This window comes from Meriones unguiculatus, chromosome 4, assembly GCF_030254825.1.
Source record: "Meriones unguiculatus strain TT.TT164.6M chromosome 4, Bangor_MerUng_6.1, whole genome shotgun sequence".
NCBI classification, from domain to species: domain Eukaryota; kingdom Metazoa; phylum Chordata; class Mammalia; order Rodentia; family Muridae; genus Meriones; species Meriones unguiculatus.
This window is the reverse complement of record NC_083352.1, coordinates 25291880-25311015: the sequence shown is the minus strand read 5'-3', so window position 1 is coordinate 25311015 and position 19136 is coordinate 25291880. Positions and strand designations below refer to the sequence as shown.

At 40.1% G+C, this 19136-nt stretch overlaps 2 protein-coding genes across 6 annotated transcripts in view; one reads left to right on the top strand and one right to left on the bottom strand.

The window, feature by feature from the left end:
• Window positions 1-19136, bottom strand: part of Gtf2e2 (general transcription factor IIE subunit 2) — a 51616-nt gene that overhangs the window by 19951 nt on the left and 12529 nt on the right. For all 5 annotated transcript variants that reach the window (XM_021636498.2, XM_021636497.2, XM_021636499.2 and 2 more), the window contains exons 3-4: window positions 4119-4210; window positions 782-889 (exon numbers count right to left, since the gene is read on the bottom strand). In XM_021636498.2, coding sequence (XP_021492173.1) covers window positions 782-889; window positions 4119-4210 — 200 coding nt within the window. The remainder of the gene's footprint in view (window positions 1-781; window positions 890-4118; window positions 4211-19136) is intronic.
• Window positions 11402-18104, top strand: Smim18 (small integral membrane protein 18). The gene is made up of 2 exons (XM_021636500.2): window positions 11402-11549; window positions 17551-18104. Exon 2 carries the CDS (start codon window positions 17582-17584, stop codon window positions 17867-17869), a length of 288 nt encoding a protein of 95 aa, XP_021492175.1. The 5' UTR covers window positions 11402-11549; window positions 17551-17581; the 3' UTR covers window positions 17870-18104.

Sequence of the window (19136 nt, the reverse complement as noted above, 5' to 3'; positions counted from 1 at the left end):
AAAGCATATATGCAATATTTAACTTATGACCATAAAAATTATGAGTTTGACAATTCAAAATACTATTTATAAAAGTAAAAAAAAATTGGTACACTGACTTAACAACTTCAATGTACTCTTAGAAGACTTTCTAAAACAAACAAAATTATATGAAAACCAACAGCCAAACAAACTATAAAATGTGTACACTGAAATTAAAGAAAGACTCTACATCAAGTCTTTTAAGAAAAACTAAGCCAGGCACAGTGGTACACGCCTTTAGTCCCAGCACTCAGGAGGCAGAGGTAGGAGAACAGCTGTGAGTTTGAGGCCAGCCTGGTCTACAAGTGGAGTCCAGGACAGCCAAGGCTACACAGAGAAACCCTGTCTAGAAAAACAAAAGAAAGTAAAATATATTATCAGATTACACGATTTAAAAAAAAGTAAAAAATGTTATCAGATTACAGGATTAAAAAACAAAAACAAAACAAACAAACAAAACATTCTGAGGCAGGCCTGGTGACTCATGAAGTTAAAGCACAAAGTATCCCTGAGTCTGAAGTCAGGCTGGACTACACAATGTCAGCCTGAGTGTGAGTGCATGCTCACGTGTGCACACACACACAACCAAGCAAACACCTCTACAGGTTGGGGACGACTCAATGGTAGAGTGATTAATCAATAGTGGAATGTTCTAGCACATGCTGGGCCCTAAAAAAAGAACCAACTCTAGACAGTGGCAAATAACCCTTTTCATAATTAACTGATTTTATTTTTAAAACAGTTTTAAGACTATTCTTACCTCAGTCATTAGCCATTGTTTCTGCTTGAGTCCAATATCTAAGTGCTGTGTTTCATCCAAAATCTCTTCTAAAGTTAAAGGATGTGTATCTCCTCGCTGATGTCGTGTCTATTAAAGGAAGTTTTCAAATGCATTAAGTCAAAGTCATTCATAACCTAATCCTTCAGGAATGCACAACATGCATTATCTAAAGTAATATGAATACTAAGATCAAAAAACATGAAATCATACAAAACTAGCTTGATAAAATCAAATGATAAACTGAAGGGGCAAAAAAAAATCAAAAACTAACTTCAAGCCAGGTGTGAGGGTAGACACCTGTAATCCTATCGTATGGGATGCTGAGGCACAAGAATCACAAGTTCAAGACCAGCCTAGGCTACATGATGAGTTCAAGTCCAGCCTAATCTACACACTCAGTGAACAGAGTGCCTGCCTAACAGACACAGCCTCAACAGGCATGACACAACCTACAACCCGAGCACTGGAAGCTGGGGGCAGAAGGGTCAAAGCCATCCTCTCAACTGTGAATCTGAGGCCAGCATGCACAAACCCCTAAGTGTGATCTCCAACACTCTCCTTCCATGTCTCACACCCAGACACAGGTTATTTTGGCCCCACCTAGAACATTCCAAATTCTGATATTGAAAAGTTTAAGTTAGCCCGAATATAACTCCATTTTGAAGTAAAAATCTTGACTGGGAACTGAATTCAGGTACCAGGAAATATCACAGAATGTACACCTGGCAGAAAACAAAGTTAACTCTCCTAGCAACAGCCTCCAGGAAATATAACAGAATAAATGCTTCACAGTAAATAGAGACAAACTCCCTGGCAATAATCAATGGGAATTGGTTGAGAATCCGGTGGGAAAATTCTCCCCAATGTTTCAGATATGGTTTAGAAAGATAGCCATTGTGATTATATGCCTTAGCCATTGTGATTATGTGCCTCAGAAAAGGTCACCCCGCCCTGCTACACTTCACCCAATTCTGTAACACCAAGACTTGTGCCCCCCTGCTTGCTGCCATGGAAACCCCCTGCTCACAGACTTTCCCTTTAAAAATCCTGTTCACTCAGGGCTCAGGGTCCCACTTCTCTACTGCTATGTCAGTGAGACTTGAGTCCTGAGTTCGATTGCTCTCGTAATAAAACTCTCTTGCAATTGCATCAAGTCGTCTCCTGGTGGTCTCTGAGGGTCCCGTGAATCTGGCATTACAATATAATTTGTAAAACTGATCAGTTCCCCTTTTAAACAAGTTCTCCTCTTCCAATCCTAACACACCTCAATGCCACTCAGTGTTGTGTTAAAAACAAAGAGAACAGTGGCCAAAAAAACAAACAAAAATCCAAAATTTTAAATCTAAGTAATTCTCTTTAGGATTCCCAAAGTTCATTCCTTAACTTGGAAAAAAAATAAAAAAATAAAAACCCACATATTTAAAGAGTTAAAGTAGTATCAGTTGGAAAGTGATTTCCTTTAAGTAACAAAGATATTTTTCAGGACTACCAAGCTATTCTGATTATGCCAAGTAAAATCCATTAAGACGTGTGTGTGTGTGTGTGTGTGTGTGTGTGTGTGTGTGTGTGTGTTTAAAACCAGAGGCAGGTAGATCTCTGTGAGTTCTAGGCTAGCCAGAGCTACATGATAAGATCATGTCTTAAAAAATAAAAATAAAAAAAAAAAAAAACAAAAAAAAAACGGGGGGAGGGGAGTTGGGGAGCAAGAGTGCTTAGTAGGTAAAGGTGCTTGCTGCCCAAACTGATGATCTGAGTTTGTTCACTAGAACTCACAATTCGGAAGAGGGAAACCAACTTCTCAGATTTATCCTCTGACCTCCTCCATAAGCACTGGCCTTGAAACTTGTGCTTCTCCTTCCCACACAGGGGATCAAAACGCTAAGTCGCCATACCTGGCATGGTCTGTTTTGCCTTGCAGTGCTAGGGATAAAACCTGGGGTTTTTACACAAGCACTCTATCACTGAGCTATACAGCCCCTAACCCTGCCATCTGGACTCATTTTCTAAAGGTTAAGAAAGCAAATGGTTAATGATCTGATACCAAATCTTTTTTGACAAGTTAGGTAGTTTCCACTGTTTTGTTTTCACAAAACTGTGTCAGATTACAAATGTCTATGGGTGAAGTTCAAAGTGGTTTTGGCATATAACTTGGAAGACCGTTTATCACAAAATTTCCATTAGAATTAACTCTATGAACATTCATTTCTTTGCACACGAAATCTAACAGCAACATATTTGTACAAAATTCTACTTCATCCCATCAATAGCTAACAGCATCTCCACATGCAGTAGCCACTGAAAAAAAAGAGGACTGCATGCATTTCCTTGTGGCATAGATGACTGCTGTATGAAAAGCAAACTGAATCAACCTATCCTGGTCAATTCTTAACAGTAACTGCAGAGTAGCTCAAATCAGAAGCCTGATGATCACATAAAAAGGGTTAACTTTATTTGTATATTACTAAGGAAAATAAAATTAAGAGCTAAGTAGAGTTTAAACCACTGTCAATTTCCTTCAGCTGACTTGACAGTTCCAGAAGGACACTCTTTTTCTTGGATGGGGATGGGAGTAAATGGTGGAGTTTGGGACAGGGTTCCTCTGTGTAGCCTTGGCTGTCCTGGAACAGGCTGGCCTCAAACTCACAGCGATCCACCTGCCTCTGACTCCCAGAGTACTGGGATTACAGGCGCGTGCCACCATGCCCGGGCTGGACACTTTGTTATCCCACTATAAGTACATTTTAATAATTGTTCAACACATAGGGCAAAAAGTGAACGGAACAGTTAAAATTTACTCTCATCAGATACTGACAAATATAAACTAAAGTGTTTCCACTAGAGATCAACTACAAACAAAATATTCAGACACAACCTCTAATCAACGTTTTCTAAGATTCTCAGTGATTCTCTTAACTTTCTCCTCCAAGCCGAGAATCAGTCACCACCATCTGCTTGAACAATGTAGGTTTTATTTCTCAAATGAATGGAGGAATATCCTGAAAAACCATTCCCACCTACAGCTTGGACACCTACTTTTTAAGTCAAATGGTGAGCTTAACTTCTATACTGGACTACAATGTAAATTTAATTGAGTGCATTACTGTAATGCCAGTTTAATAGAGGGCAAATACTGTAAGCATTAAATCTTTTAGGGGTTTCTTGAGGCATAATCAACATATAATAAACTACACAGACTAAAATGCCTGATTTGATAAATCTTGACATATTTAGATAAATATCTAACTTCTGAAAACCCACATCTCCTAATTACCCTTCTTTTGTCAAAAAAAAAAAAAAGGTAAGGATTTTTACTTACTTTCATGTAATTCACAATCTTAGCAAGAACGCCAAACTTATATCCAGAACTGCCAGTTAGAGCTTTCAAGTTAAATGATCCATTGCTATGATCTGGAAATGAAGTTCAAAAGAATTATAATAACATTTTCATACAGTATGTTATCAATGACTTGAGCAATGAAAACAATTTTAACTTTGCTTAAATGTTCATCTTTGAGGCCAGGCAGAGCATGCCTTTAATCCCAGGCGGAGGCAGTGAACTCCAGATTACTGTGAATTCGAGGCCAGCCTGGTCTACAAAGGGAATCCTTGACAGCCAAGGCTACACAGAGAAACCCTATCTTGAAAAAGTAAAAAACAAACAAACAAAAAAATACTTCTTTGAATTTCTTCATCTAATCAAGTCTGTCCTATAATATTTTGGCAAAGCTCACAAGATTCATGCATGTACAGTGAATTATCAATTCCCATCATGCACCCACCCTCCTTTAGAGAGAGAGGTTCTCACTATGTAATACAGGTCAGTCTCAAATTCACCATCCTCCACCTCAGCTCTGAAGTGCTAGAATTATAAGGTTACACTGTATCCTACACTAGATGTAATTTATTAGCATTAAAATATAGTTTGGGGAAGTAGAGCACTGAAAACCAAATTCAGGGCCTTGTGTGGGTTACGCACTCGAACAATAAGCTACAGCCCTAGCTCAAAATACTCACCTTTTGTTGTTTTTGTTGGTGGTTGTTTTGAGATAGGGTCTCACTATTAGACAACACTAGCCTCCAACTCAGAGAGTCACCTGACTCAGGCCTCTCAGATGGAATTAAAGGTCTATGTCACCACACCCAAATCAAAACACAATTCTTAAAAGTACCTTTGTTTCATTCCACTCCTACCTTAAACCTGATTAGAGTCCTCCAATAATTAGACAAGAGAACATTATAAACACAAGAAATGAGTGATAGTCAGACTGACATGTATCTCCCCATAATTTCCTCTTCAACTCTGCCTCCCTTCTTGCCCCCTCTCAGAAATCCTTACATACTGTTTCAAAATGATTTTGCTGCCTCCCTAGAAAAAGAACCCTAATGTCATCATTGTATCACAAATTGCATTTGAACCAAAGACAGAAAGGTTAAAGAATTCATTTTAAGTACAAGAAGAGCATTTCAGAAGCATACATTTTATTACCAAGACCAGATCAGATATAAACTTCCCACATGGCTGTTCCACAAAGAGTGAGTGGTTAGATAGAAAAGAGGAAAGCCACCTCTGGTATTAGCTTGGTAATAACCATTTAAACAAAAGACTGCATTAGAACAACCATAGGCAAATGTAACAATTGTCAGAGATCCAAAACACATTTCTAGATGCAGCATATTACTTTGAAATTAGCTGGTGAAAAGTCTTTCTTTATTGAACGTTTTCTTTCCTTTGATACTAAAATGCAATGTCCTTTGGAATTTTCCCTTAAAAATAGCTTATAATTTTGAAAAGTAATTGCCACATTAAAGTGTGTTTCCAAACTAACAATATTAAGAATGCCTTACTGGAGCCAGGCATGGTAGTATACGCCTTTACTCCCAGCCCTCAGGGAGGCAGAGGCAGGCAGATCGGTGTGAGTTTGATGCCTTTACATATACTATTTTAAAAGCCTGGGGTGGTGGCATAATTATAATCTTAGAATTTAGCAGGCTGAAGCAGGATCACAAAGGAGATACATAAAAGATATCAGAGAGGGGAAATGATGTAATTATATTATCTCAAAAAAAAAGATGTCTGCTGCTCTTTCAGAGGCCATGAATTCAGTTCTCAACTTCTGTGAGGGAAATAATTTTTAATAAGCCAGTCTGACTCCATGACAGGCTTCAAAATTGGCTTCATACTGAATAGGCCTGAGTTTCTATTTCTTAGAACACAAAACTATACTTCATGGAAACCAGATACAGTAACTTAATATCCTCCCTGAAAACCAGAAACAATAACTTAGTAAAGTCCCCAAGCACCTGACCAAATTAAAGGTCAGTTAGAAATGCTTTATTTAGCTAATCAAAGTGTTATCTGGGAACACTTTGTTACCTGGGCACACTTTGTTATCCAGACACTCCAAGAACTCCCCCAACTACAGAACCAATCATGAGTTTCCTGTATCCCCCAAATCAGCACCAACCAATCAATGTAAATATTACCTAACCACACTAGGAAATCCCCCGTCTTTAAACTGAGCCTTTGTGCTTACTTTGGGCTCACCATTCTCTGGAATGGTTGCCCCTGAATGCTTCTGCATAGTGTCTGAGTCTGAGGTCTTCCTTCAGCAATCCGCAGACCTAACACCTGTAACGCTAGATCCAGGAGCCTAATGCCCTCTTCTGGCCTCCAGGAGCCTAATGCCCTCTTCTGGCCTCCAGGAGCCTAATGCCCTCTTCTGGACTCCAGGAGCCTAATGCCCTCTTCTGGCCTCCAGGAGCCTAATGCCCTCTTCTGGCCTCCAGGAGCCTAATGCCCTCTTCTGGCCTCCAGGAGCCTAATGCCCTCTTCTGGACTCCAGGAGCCTAATGCCCTCTTCTGGCCTCCAGGAGCCTAATGCCCTCTTCTGGCCTCCAGGAGCCTAATGCCCTCTTCTGGACTCCAGGAGCCTAATGCCCTCTTCTGGACTCCAGGAGCCTAATGCCCTCTTCTGGACTCCAGGAGCCTAATGCCCTCTTCTGGACTCCAGGAGCCTAATGCCCTCTTCTGGACTCCAGGAGCCTAATGCCCTCTTCTGGACTCCAGGAGCCTAATGCCCTCTTCTGGACTCCAGGAGCCTAATGCCCTCTTCTGGACTCCAGGAGCCTAATGCCCTCTTCTGGCCTCCAGGAGCCTAATGCCCTCTTCTGGCCTCCAGGAGCCTAATGCCCTCTTCTGGCCTCCAGGAGCCTAATGCCCTCTTCTGGCCTCCAGGAGCCTAATGCCCTCTTCTGGACTCCAGGAGCCTAATGCCCTCTTCTGGACTCCAGGAGCCTAATGCCCTCTTCTGGCCTCCAGGAGCCTAATGCCCTCTTCTGGCCTCCAGGAGCCTAATGCCCTCTTCTGGACTCCAGGAGCCTAATGCCCTCTTCTGGACTCCAGGAGCCTAATGCCCTCTTCTGGCCTCCAGGAGCCTAATGCCCTCTTCTGGACTCCAGGAGCCTAATGCCCTCTTCTGGACTCCAGGAGCCTAATGCCCTCTTCTGGCCTCCAGGAGCCTAATGCCCTCTTCTGGCCTCCAGGAGCCTAATGCCCTCTTCTGGACTCCAGGAGCCTAATGCCCTCTTCTGGACTCCAGGAGCCTAATGCCCTCTTCTGGCCTCCAGGAGCCTAATGCCCTCTTCTGGCCTCCAGGAGCCTAATGCCCTCTTCTGGCCTCCAGGAGCCTAATGCCCTCTTCTGGCCTCCAGGAGCCTAATGCCCTCTTCTGGCCTCCAGGAGCCTAATGCCCTCTTCTGGCCTCCAGGAGCCTAATGCCCTCTTCTGGCCTCCAGGAGCCTAATGCCCTCTTCTGGACTCCAGGAGCCTAATGCCCTCTTCTGGCCTCCAGGAGCCTAATGCCCTCTTCTGGCCTCCAGGAGCCTAATGCCCTCTTCTGGCCTCCAGGAGCCTAATGCCCTCTTCTGGCCTCCAGGAGCCTAATGCCCTCTTCTGGCCTCCAGGAGCCTAATGCCCTCTTCTGGACTCCAGGAGCCTAATGCCCTCTTCTGGACTCCAGGAGCCTAATGCCCTCTTCTGGCCTCCAGGAGCCTAATGCCCTCTTCTGGACTCCAGGAGCCTAATGCCCTCTTCTGGCCTCCAGGAGCCTAATGCCCTCTTCTGGCCTCCAGGAGCCTAATGCCCTCTTCTGGCCTCCAGGAGCCTAATGCCCTCTTCTGGACTCCAGGAGCCTAATGCCCTCTTCTGGCCTCCAGGAGCCTAATGCCCTCTTCTGGCCTCCAGGAGCCTAATGCCCTCTTCTGGACTCCAGGAGCCTAATGCCCTCTTCTGGCCTCCAGGAGCCTAATGCCCTCTTCTGGACTCCAGGAGCCTAATGCCCTCTTCTGGACTCCAGGAGCCTAATGCCCTCTTCTGGACTCCAGGAGCCTAATGCCCTCTTCTGGACTCCAGGAGCCTAATGCCCTCTTCTGGCCTCCAGGAGCCTAATGCCCTCTTCTGGCCTCCAGGAGCCTAATGCCCTCTTCTGGCCTCCAGGAGCCTAATGCCCTCTTCTGGCCTCCAGGAGCCTAATGCCCTCTTCTGGACTCCAGGAGCCTAATGCCCTCTTCTGGCCTCCAGGAGCCTAATGCCCTCTTCTGGACTCCAGGAGCCTAATGCCCTCTTCTGGACTCCAGGAGCCTAATGCCCTCTTCTGGACTCCAGGGTATTCACACTCATGTGGCATGCCCTTACATGACACACACAAAATAACACAATATCTATCTATCTATATATATATTTTAAATGTTTAAGGTCATACTCTGCTACATAGCAAGTCCAAGGCTAGCCTGAGCTACAGAAGATCCTGTCAATAATAATATACTTGTTTCAGTTATGAAATACTAACTATGTGGTTATTTTTCCCAAGATGGTTAAACTCTTTTAATAATACTGATTGGCCTGCTCTTTAATCACCTCCCCTTGAGGGGAAAGCAGCATCACCAGGCCACAGGAGACGACAACGCAGCCACTCCTGATGAGACCTAGGATCAGAAGGAAGGAAAAGAAGACCTCCCCTATCAGTGGACTTGGGGAGGGGCATGCATGCAGAGGGTGGAGGAAAGGAGGAATTGGGATGGGAGGAGGGAAGGAACCACAGGGGGGATACAAAGTGAATAAAGTGTAATTAATAAAGAAAAAAAAATAATAGTAACTAATATTTATTGAACTTATTATCTGCCAAGCATCACACCAAATGATTCTCACATTTAATCATCAAGAAAAAAAAAACCTATTTAAAAAGCTTTATTGTCCTCTTGTTTTTATTTAGTGCACATGGTAGAGGGAGGCAGTGACATGAGCACATGTAGGCCAGAGGTTGGTATCTTCCTCAATTCCTTCTCCATCATTTTTTATTTTTAAATTTTATCTTGTGTGTACTGGTGTTTTGCCTACATGTGCCCCATGAATGCCCAGGTGCCTGCAGAGGTCAAAATTGGGTTTCAGATGCCCTGAAACTGGTTTTACACACTTGTGAGCGTCCACATGAGTACTAGGAATCAAACCGAGGTCCTCTGGAAGAACAGCCAGTGAGTGTTCTTAACCCCTAAGCCAGTTCTCCTGCCCCTCCATGGTATTCTTTCAAACTGAGTTTCTCACTGAACCTGAAGCTCACCAACGGGCCAACAGCCCCAGAAATCTTTCTATATTCACCCCCCAGCACTGGGACGCAGGCTCTTTCATATGGGTACTCGGAATCTGAATTCGGATGTTCTTGATTGCATAATAAGCACTTTACCAGCTAAGCCGTCTGTCTCCCCAGCTCTAACTGTCCTCTTTTAAAAATAAAAACTGTGAGGGTTGTAACAAGGCATATTTAAATCAAGCTGTAAACCCTGGAATATTGCTCTATAAGCTCTACCAACTATCCTTTACACATTATATTCCATCTGACATGGGCCATTTTGTCAGAACATAGACACCCACAAATACACATTAACCCGAGGAACACACAAATGCTCTGCAAGTGTTCTAACACTAAGCTTTTTTGGGTTTGTTTGTTTTCTGAGACAGGGTTTTTCTGTGTGTAGCCCTGGCTGTCCTGGAACTCACTTTGTAGTCCAGGATGTCCTTGAACTCACAGAGATCTGTCTGCCTCAGCCTCTCAAGTGCTGGGATTAAAGGCATGCGCCACCACACCGGTCTTTTGTTGTTGTTTTCTATTCTAACACTAAGCTTAACCCCAACCCCATTTTTACTTTTTATTTGAGAAAGCCTCATTAAGTTACTCACAATGGTGCTGGGGAGATGGTTACAGTGGTTAGAGCATTGGCTGTTCCTGAAGAGGCCCTGGGTTCAGTTCCCAACACCCACAGGGCGGCTCACAACCATCTGTAACTCAAGTTCCAGGGGCTCTGACTCACTCCTCTGGCCTCTGTCGGCACCAGGCACACATGTAGTACACAGACATGCATGCAGACAAAACATTCATATGCATAAAATAAAGGTAATGAATAAATACTTTTTAAAGTTACTTAGCCTGGCCTTAAACTTTTGAGCCTGCTCAAACTCCTGAGTAGCTGGGACTACAGGCCTGTACCATTGAGACCAGCATTTCAATTAGTATTATTAAGCTTATCTTACAATACTGAACTAAAAAGCTGTAAAACTTAAAAAAAAAAAAAAAAAAGAAAGAAATCACAGTATACTAAGAACAAACTCCAAAGAAATGATCAATTATGAACCACACAGTTTGTTTACCACAATGTCCCCAGTATAAGTCAAGGCCAACCAAAGTCTACACTCAAATACCTACTGAATGATCACTGCAATATAAGGGTATTTTCATGTGCTTCTATACAGCTAGAAATTAATGTAATGATTTCTCTGTACAGATTTTAAGTCTATGTAGCAAGGATTTACTCACTCTCCCGTTGTTTTTTGTTTGTTTGTTGTTTTAATGGATTTTTTTTGTTCTTCTTTTGTTTTGAGACAAGGATCTCAATGTATAGTCTGGAACTCACCATGCAGATGGACCAGTTTCTGCCTCTCAAGTACTGGATTAAAAGTGTGCACCACCATGCACAGCTCTCCCCATTTTAAGAACTATTCCTTTCATTACAAATAAATCTCGATTCTGCTGTGATAAAAATAACAATAAACAGCCAGGTGGACTAGACCCAACTAAAAACATAAAGCTGTCTATATCTTAAAATTTACAAAAAGAAATCACCCATCTAAATTAACTCTACTATAATTTAAAGAACTAAAATATTATTTATTTTCCTCAAAATTTCTCCTAAATATAAGTGTCTAGAAGTCAAGACTTGAGAACATATTTTTAAAACCTTTTAATTTTAAGCTTATTTATTAGATTTTATGCACATTTCCTATTAATATCTTACCAAAGTGGTTAACCTGGGCTGCTGTTTCCTAGGTAACTGCCTCTGGAGATTATTCTACAGTTAGTACTGCACTGTTTATAGAGGGATGTGAAATTTTATACAAGAAGAAAAAAAAAACTAAAAAAATCAATCTGTTCCCATGTAAAAATTAGCTTAAAGACCCCCCACCCCCCAAAAAAAATTAAAGGAAGGGAGTGGCAGCTGATAACCCAGACAGCTCTGTTCAAGATTATGAATGATCTACTCCTCGGGATGGCAGGACTTAATGCAAATGAGCACAGAGGAAACTGTCAGCTGCATTATGCATCCGACCAATAGAAACACAGCTCCATCTTGGCTGTGCACTAGACTGCATTACAAACAGACGATACCATCGCTTCAACAGCATCTTTCCAGACAAGAGGTAGGTTTATTTGATGCTTTTATTCAGTAGTCCGTATCCTTATGAAGCAGTAAGAAAATATTTTACCATGAAAGCCAGAAAGCATTATGCCTAATGACGTAAAAGCAATGTATTAACCATTTGGTAAGATTTTATCATGAAAATGACGACTGCCTTGTGCTATTTGATAAGGATCCTTACCATCTGTGCCCTAATGGAAAATTCATTACATTTTCTACTAATCTGATCTCTATTCAGACCTTAAGAAAGACAAAAGCATTTGATATTAACCTGGGTCTTTGCTAATTTCATTTTCTCAAAGTAAATCCATTTCAGCAGTCTGGTCTGTCTGAACAAAGGATGTTTCTCAAAGAAATAAAATCTAGAATCATAGAAAAGCTTTGGCTAAAGCTTTCAAATTATCTGTGCAAATTATACTGGCTGGTAAAAAGCAGTTACAAGAAAGCTTATATTTTAACAAATGAGAAGATAATTCAAATTATGTGTATTTGACTTTGAGTACTAATGTGGAAAATACTAAGAAAATGCCAGTTGTAATTTTTATGGAAAACTCTTTAACATGTATCATTATGTGAGTTGTATTATACTGTAAGGAAAGAGAGATCATTTATGGAGCATCAGATTTTCCTAACATCTTAATTAAAATAATTCCTCACAGTATAATCTATCTTACCATAAAATGCAAGCCATGTTATTAAACAAAAATCTTTAAAAATATCCTTTCATTACAAGCCACACAAAAATTTAATGTAATTAGGTTATTCTTCTTTTCCCCTCCCCAATTAGGTTATTCTTAAGCTGGTACTGATACATACAAATTCAGTCTTTTTTATAAAGTACCTCTTAAAGTTAAATGTGTCCTAAGAAGAGCTAGCTAAGGTAGAACAGTGATTCTAGGTAGTAAAATTATTCTCCCAGCCTCAGAGTCATCGACCAAATTTCTGCAAACATTATCTGAAGATGAAAACCTATTTAGTAGAGGCTAGCTCTCCATGATGCACTGTACTTAACAATCTAACTATCCAACTTTGCCCTTTACCTGGATGCTAAGTATATTCACTCCTAACATTGGGTTTTTTCTTAATGCTTTTCATAATTCCTATTTCTTCTGTTCCTTAATTAGGATTCAGGTTACACAGAGTATCTCTTGAAAAACTCCTAAGGTTGCTGTAACAAGATCTCTCAGGTTCAGCACAGCAGGGTTAAATTACCTAGAAACCATTCTGCTTACTATACAATATGGGAGCCAAGTAACATAAAAATAACTGTCAAGCAACAGTTAAGTTACACTTTAACATTCCAAATTGTTTTAACATTCATAACAGCCTACATTTTCATATAGTATATCTATAATTAGCATAAATGGAGGTCCATTTATTGTTCACCAAATCATCTTTCAAGTACCCATTATCTTAGTCTCAGAGCTTGAATAGAATAAGTTGCTCTATATTTAAAGGCTATTATGATTAACTGATCATATTTCAAAGTGATGTGCTTAAAAGTGCCAGAAAAATCAATTCACAAGTTTTTTACCATAACTAGAGCTAAATTGTAATTTCTAATCTGATAATTCAGGGTCCCCAAACCACAAAACCTATCCCCATAAATATTCCATTGGGGCCTTTTGAGAAGGATGGAAAAAAAGGCAAAGGGAATATAGCAAAAATAACGTAAAACAAAACCTAACTAAAAAATTATATGATTTGCTTTAAGGCTTCACATTCCTACAATAAAATTAGAGAGGGGGCTTCTATTTTTAACCATACTCTCAGTTTTTATAACATGCTTACAGGATTTCCATGATACAAATTTTAATTTGAATGATACAGTCTATAAAAGGAAATCCTGATGATGTACTTCTTTCAGGTGCTTAATTACAGCATTTGTATTGCCATAAAACTTACTCTTTACCTTAAAATGTAACACACATAAAGACTCCTGTAGGAGCTTTTCTATGCTCAGAGGAATACACATTCAGTTAAGGTGGACAGTGATGCCTACCATCCAAGTTTTACTTGCTTCAGAAGCTAACTAAAGCAACAATGTTTTGATTTCCTCATCAGCTTCAACACTGTCGAAGATGGCAAACTGACATAACATACAACAGGAACCTGAACATACCATCTTAGTCACTGTCCTACACCGCGACCACGGCAACTCTTAGAAGAGAAAGCATTTAGCTGAGGACTTGCTTACAGCTTCAGAGGGTTAGTCCCTCACCACCATGGTGGGGAGCATGGTGGTATGCAGGCATGCACTGGAGCACTATTTGAGAGCCACATCTTGATCTACAGGAAGACAGCCTGGGCCTGGCATGAGCTTCTGAAACCTCAAAGCCAGTGACACACTTCCTCCATCAAGGACACAATTCCTAATCCTTTCACATAGTGACACTCCTTGGGGATTAAATAGTTAAATAAATGAGCCTACTGGGGACCATTCTTATTCAAACCACCACCCATATATACTCCTTCCTAAACTGCTTAGACACTTTCAGCAAAACACTTAAATGTCTTTCATAAATATACTGCTATTCCACAGTCATGGCAAGCAAAATCATTACATGAATTTTCATGTGTAAATAAAGTACACTGTCTAGGTTGGGGATGCAGGGCAGTGGCAGAGTGCTCCCCTAGCACACAAGAGGCCCTGTGTTTGACAGTTTCCATCACTATTACCTCTGCTCTTCAAAATGAAATATGAAAATTCATTTATGTTAATGTAAAAGCAACTGTAACAATGTGGCCTACTTGCAAGAATATTCACATAACACTAGTGTCATAAATCTTAAAGGTGCTTCAAAGGACAAATATTTTAAAATCACATGGGAAGCATGCACATACCTTATATGCCTTTATTAAAAAAGCCAAGTCAAAATGGACCTAGCCAAGAACACACGCATACCACACCCACACAAACACCTAAAATTTGTCTCTATCTAACAAAGTTTCTGAATACATGAACAATTGGGTACATTGTGTTTAGACTCAGACAAAGACAACAAAGACGTTGGCTACAGCATATTGGGGCATCCATATCATACAACATAAAAGGCACCCCTTAACCCTGCATAAATGGCAGCTGGTTTTCTTTTTCTATAAGAATGTGCTCCGCAGGGTCTGCATCAGATGAGGTCCTAGAACTGAAAGGAGAATTGGACACACATTCCCATCCCTAACCCGGAGCTATCTCCAACTGAAATGAAAACTTAGTTTTCTCTAAGGGAGTCACACTAGGGAAACAAACCATTCTTAAGGGTTGATCCAGCAGTAGATGGCCAACATAAAATGAACTCAATGGAATCCTTGGAGGTTCTTTGGCTCATAATGTTAATTTAGGGCTTTTTTTAAATATTTATTTATTTATTATTTATACAGTATTCTGTAGTGCATGTATGCCTGCATGTCAGAAGAGGGCACCAGATCTCACTTCAGATGGTTGTGAGCCACCATGTGGTTGCTGGGAATTGAACTCAGGACCTTTGGAAAAGCAGGCAGTACTCTTAACTTCTCTCCAGGACCCCCCCTTTTTTCTTAATGTTACAAGTTTTTGTGCATAAATATTATGGCTTTCAGTTTTATGTTTTTATGAGATCCCTGTGTGCACAGAGATGTTTCTTGTGCTTATCCTTTGGCTCTTTTTCTTCTTTGGTTTTTTTGTACTATTGATTTGTTTTCATTTTATTTTATATTATTTTATTATCAATCCTTAGATGGCCATTTGTTTTCTAAGGAGAGACAGAAAGGGGGTAGATCCAGGTAGAAAGCTAATGGGGAAGAACTGGGCGATGTATGGGGTGAGGAAACTGTAATTAAAATATATTGTATGAAAAAAAATTATTTTTAATTTAAAAAAGAGAAAAAAATGTACGCTAAAGAGAAAATCCCAAAATTAAGGTAACTTTGAAATCCTGGGTCTAGAGACATAGCTTGAAAATAATGAAGTAACAGAAGTAATTCAGTTACATACTACCCATTAAGTCTGTTGTTTCTCACTGAAGAATGAAGAGTGACCAAGCACCATGTAAGAGAAGTCTTAAAGCCAAACAAAACATGTATTTAAGTCTTTATTTCTGGCTTCGGCTAATAAATCTAACCTTCAAAATATAGGAAGTATGCAAAAGGCTAGCCAGAGAGTTGGCTAAAACAAACTTGTCATAAAACAAACTTGATTTAGAATAGAAACTAAAACCTTAAAAAACACAACTTTTGTAAAAAGTTATAAAATTCTGTTTACTGGGAAGACAAAGAAATTTAACCAAATGACTTCACAGTTTGGGTGTGGAAACACCATGCTTGTATTTAAAAGCCATCTCTCAGAAGACATTGAATAATTTCTAGGAGCTGCTTTCCAATGACACGTGGTAGAAGCAAGTGAATAAACACGGACATGTCAACAGCTTATAAATAAAAATTTAACTATGAGCACATAAGAGTCATTACATGTTCTTTGCTTTTTTGGAGACAAAGGTCTCACTAGAGCTGAGACCCATCTGGAACTCCCACTGTAACCTAGGCTGGTCTCAAACTCACGTTCCTCCGACATCTGTCTCCCAGGTGCTGGGATGCCAAGGTTATACTCTTTATGTACTATGCTGACATTTTTTTTACATAAAATATACACATAAAAAGTCGGCATGGTAGCGCACGCCTGTAATCTCAGCCTCAGGGAAGCAGAGGCAGGCAGATCTCTCTGAGTTTGAGGCCAGGCTGGTCTACAAGTCTAGGACAGCCAAGGCTACAGAGAGAAACCTTTTCTTGAAAAACCAAAAAAAAAAAAAAAAAACAACTCTTTAAAATATATTTTTTAAATCAAGATAATGAGCCAGGCAATGCAGAGAGCCTGGTGTACAGAACAAGTTCCAGGATAGCCAGGGTTATCTCGAGAGCGGTTTCTCGTGGGGGGGGGGGCAGCTTAATCAAGATAGTGGTAGAATATATCTCTAATCCCAGCATTGAGAAGCAGAGGAAGGCAGATCTCAAATAAAAATTAGTCTCATTTCTATAATAGCAAATCTTCAATCTTCACATTCTCATTTAAGGAATAACAAGTATCAGGTCAACAAAAGCACAGTACTGAAATCAGCAAGGATAGTAATGCACTATTATAATCAAAGCACTAAGGAGGCAAAAAAAAAAAAAAAAATCCAAAAATAGCCAAAGTTCAAAATCAACCTTAACGACATACCAAATTTAAGACCCCTGTGAGTATATAGTTTAAAAACAAAAACAAGGACCAAGGAAGCAGCACTGTGGTATAAAAACAGAAATTTAACTCACCAGCTTTCTTGATTAGATTAATTAATCTGACAATTCTTAAAGGGCTAAATCTGTCTACTGTTTTTAAAACCACGTTTTTATTCATGGGAGAGGGTCATCCCACATTCCATGGAAGGCAAACAGAGATCACAGAGAAACATGCAAAATCAGTTCTATCTACCACATAGCTCTGAGATCAAATTCAAGTCATTAGGTTTAGAAGCAAGCATCTTTACCTCCTGAGCCATCCTGACAGCCCTGAAGTTATATCTACTTTATTTTGTATTGGCTACAATTTCCAGATTCAGATGGAAGCTAACAGAAGTGGCAATAGGAAACAAAAACACTTAGAACCAAAGTGAGAAGAACTTGAAAGGTACTGAGAAGACTGTCCGTGGTTTTAGGTGATTGCTCACTGGCCACTGCTTTAGTCAGGGTTCAAACCAGCAGTTGCTTCCCCGTTATGAGCAGTAAACGCCATAAGTAAAATTTTTTTTTCATTCTGTGTGTGCAAGAAGCCTAAACACAAATATTATCTAGTAAGTGAAATGCATAAAAACTAGAGTATAATTTGCTAACTGGGATAAACACACAAAAAAATTTTTAAATGTAATTCAGTCATTAATTTTGTTAGACAGTAGGTCCACAGTGACTATATAAATTTACTAAGAAACTTAGTACTGAGATCTGAATGCACAAATCTGTAGTTTGGCTATATATATTCATTTTCTCCCTTTGTGTAGATTCCAAACGGCACTACAGGTGGCCTCAAGGATGGCTTCCAGCCACTGGAATGAAACCACAACCTCTGTGTATCAGTACCTTGGATTTCAGGTCCAGAAAATTTACCCTTTCCATGATAACTGGAACACTGCCTGCTTTGTCATCCTGCTTTTGTTCATATTTACTGTGGTGTCCTTAGTCGTGCTGGCTTTCCTTTACGAAGTACTTGACTGTTGTTGTTGTGCTAAGAACAAAACCGTGAAGGACTTGAAAAGTGAGCCGAACCCTCTCAGAAGTATGATGGACAACATCAGAAAACGTGACAGCGAGGTGGTGTAGCCCTCAAGAAGATGAACAAAAGCTTTAAAAACAGCCTTCTGCCTCTTCTGGGGAAAACAACTTCCTGAAGCCAACCATTACTACAAAATTGACTCTGACTTTGAATAGCTAAAAGATTTCTAGTAGAAGAAAAAACAAGTGAAATGTGCACTTTTGTGTCTCCTTCATTAAACATACAGTTCATAACATGAACTTAGCAGTCTACTTAATACAGCATCAAAAACTAGATGAACTATTCCCAACATGAATACTACTAGGAATACTGGACAGCAGTATTCCAGTTTCAAGGCAAACTAAAAAATAAGCAGAGCTAACTGTTAAAATAAGTAACTTGTGTAAGGTCACACAGATAAAGTAGTACTTAGGTAGCAAAATCCTACTTAAAATGTGGCTCTAAACCCAGAGCAAAACTTTCCAATATAGAGGTCCCTTTGTTATGGTAGGAGGAAGGGGGTGAGACAGTCTTGATATGTAAGCTCAGGCTAACTTCAATCTTGCAGCAACCATATTGCTTCAAGTCTTCAAAGTGATGGGATTACAGGCATGTGCCACCATAACACAAACCCTATTTACTCAAAATCCAGTACTTCAAAACTGATTGAAGACAATATATTTTTTTTTTATGGTTTGACTTTTACATAAGATTAGGGTCAACATGAATGTATCTCACAATGATCAAAAAGGCTGCCGAGTAAACATAGGATTCCCACAAACTGATTTGCTTTTGGTCTAGCAGAGGCCCAGGGTATTTCCAAACTGAAACACACAACCTCACACTGTTAAATTACATTTTCTTGAAAGTATTCTCTTATTTTTACCTTTCTTATTCACTCTATCAAGACCTAAAGATACTCAATGCATAAAAAACTGTTAAGAAAGGTGAAAAGCTTTTGTTAGAGCTGACAGTTTTGGGGGTTTGGTTTGGGATTTAGGTTTTTTTGTTTTGTTCATTTTAAGGTGCAGCCCAAGCCAGCCTCCACTCCCCAAATTCTAGGATTACAGGTTTATACTATCACACCTGGCTCTAATAACAGTATTAAAGACATTCAACACCTATTAAGAACTGTGGCAGTTTGGGGTTGGTAGATCATTCAGTAGTTAAAGGACTTGCCATACTGTGAAGACCTACATTCAGATCCCCAGAACCTACATAAAGCCAGTGCTCAAGGCTGTAATCCAGCAGTCATAGCAATAGAACAAGATAACCTCCTGAGGTTTATAGGCCAGGTAGCTAAGGAACACAGCAACAAGAAGAGACCCTGTTTCA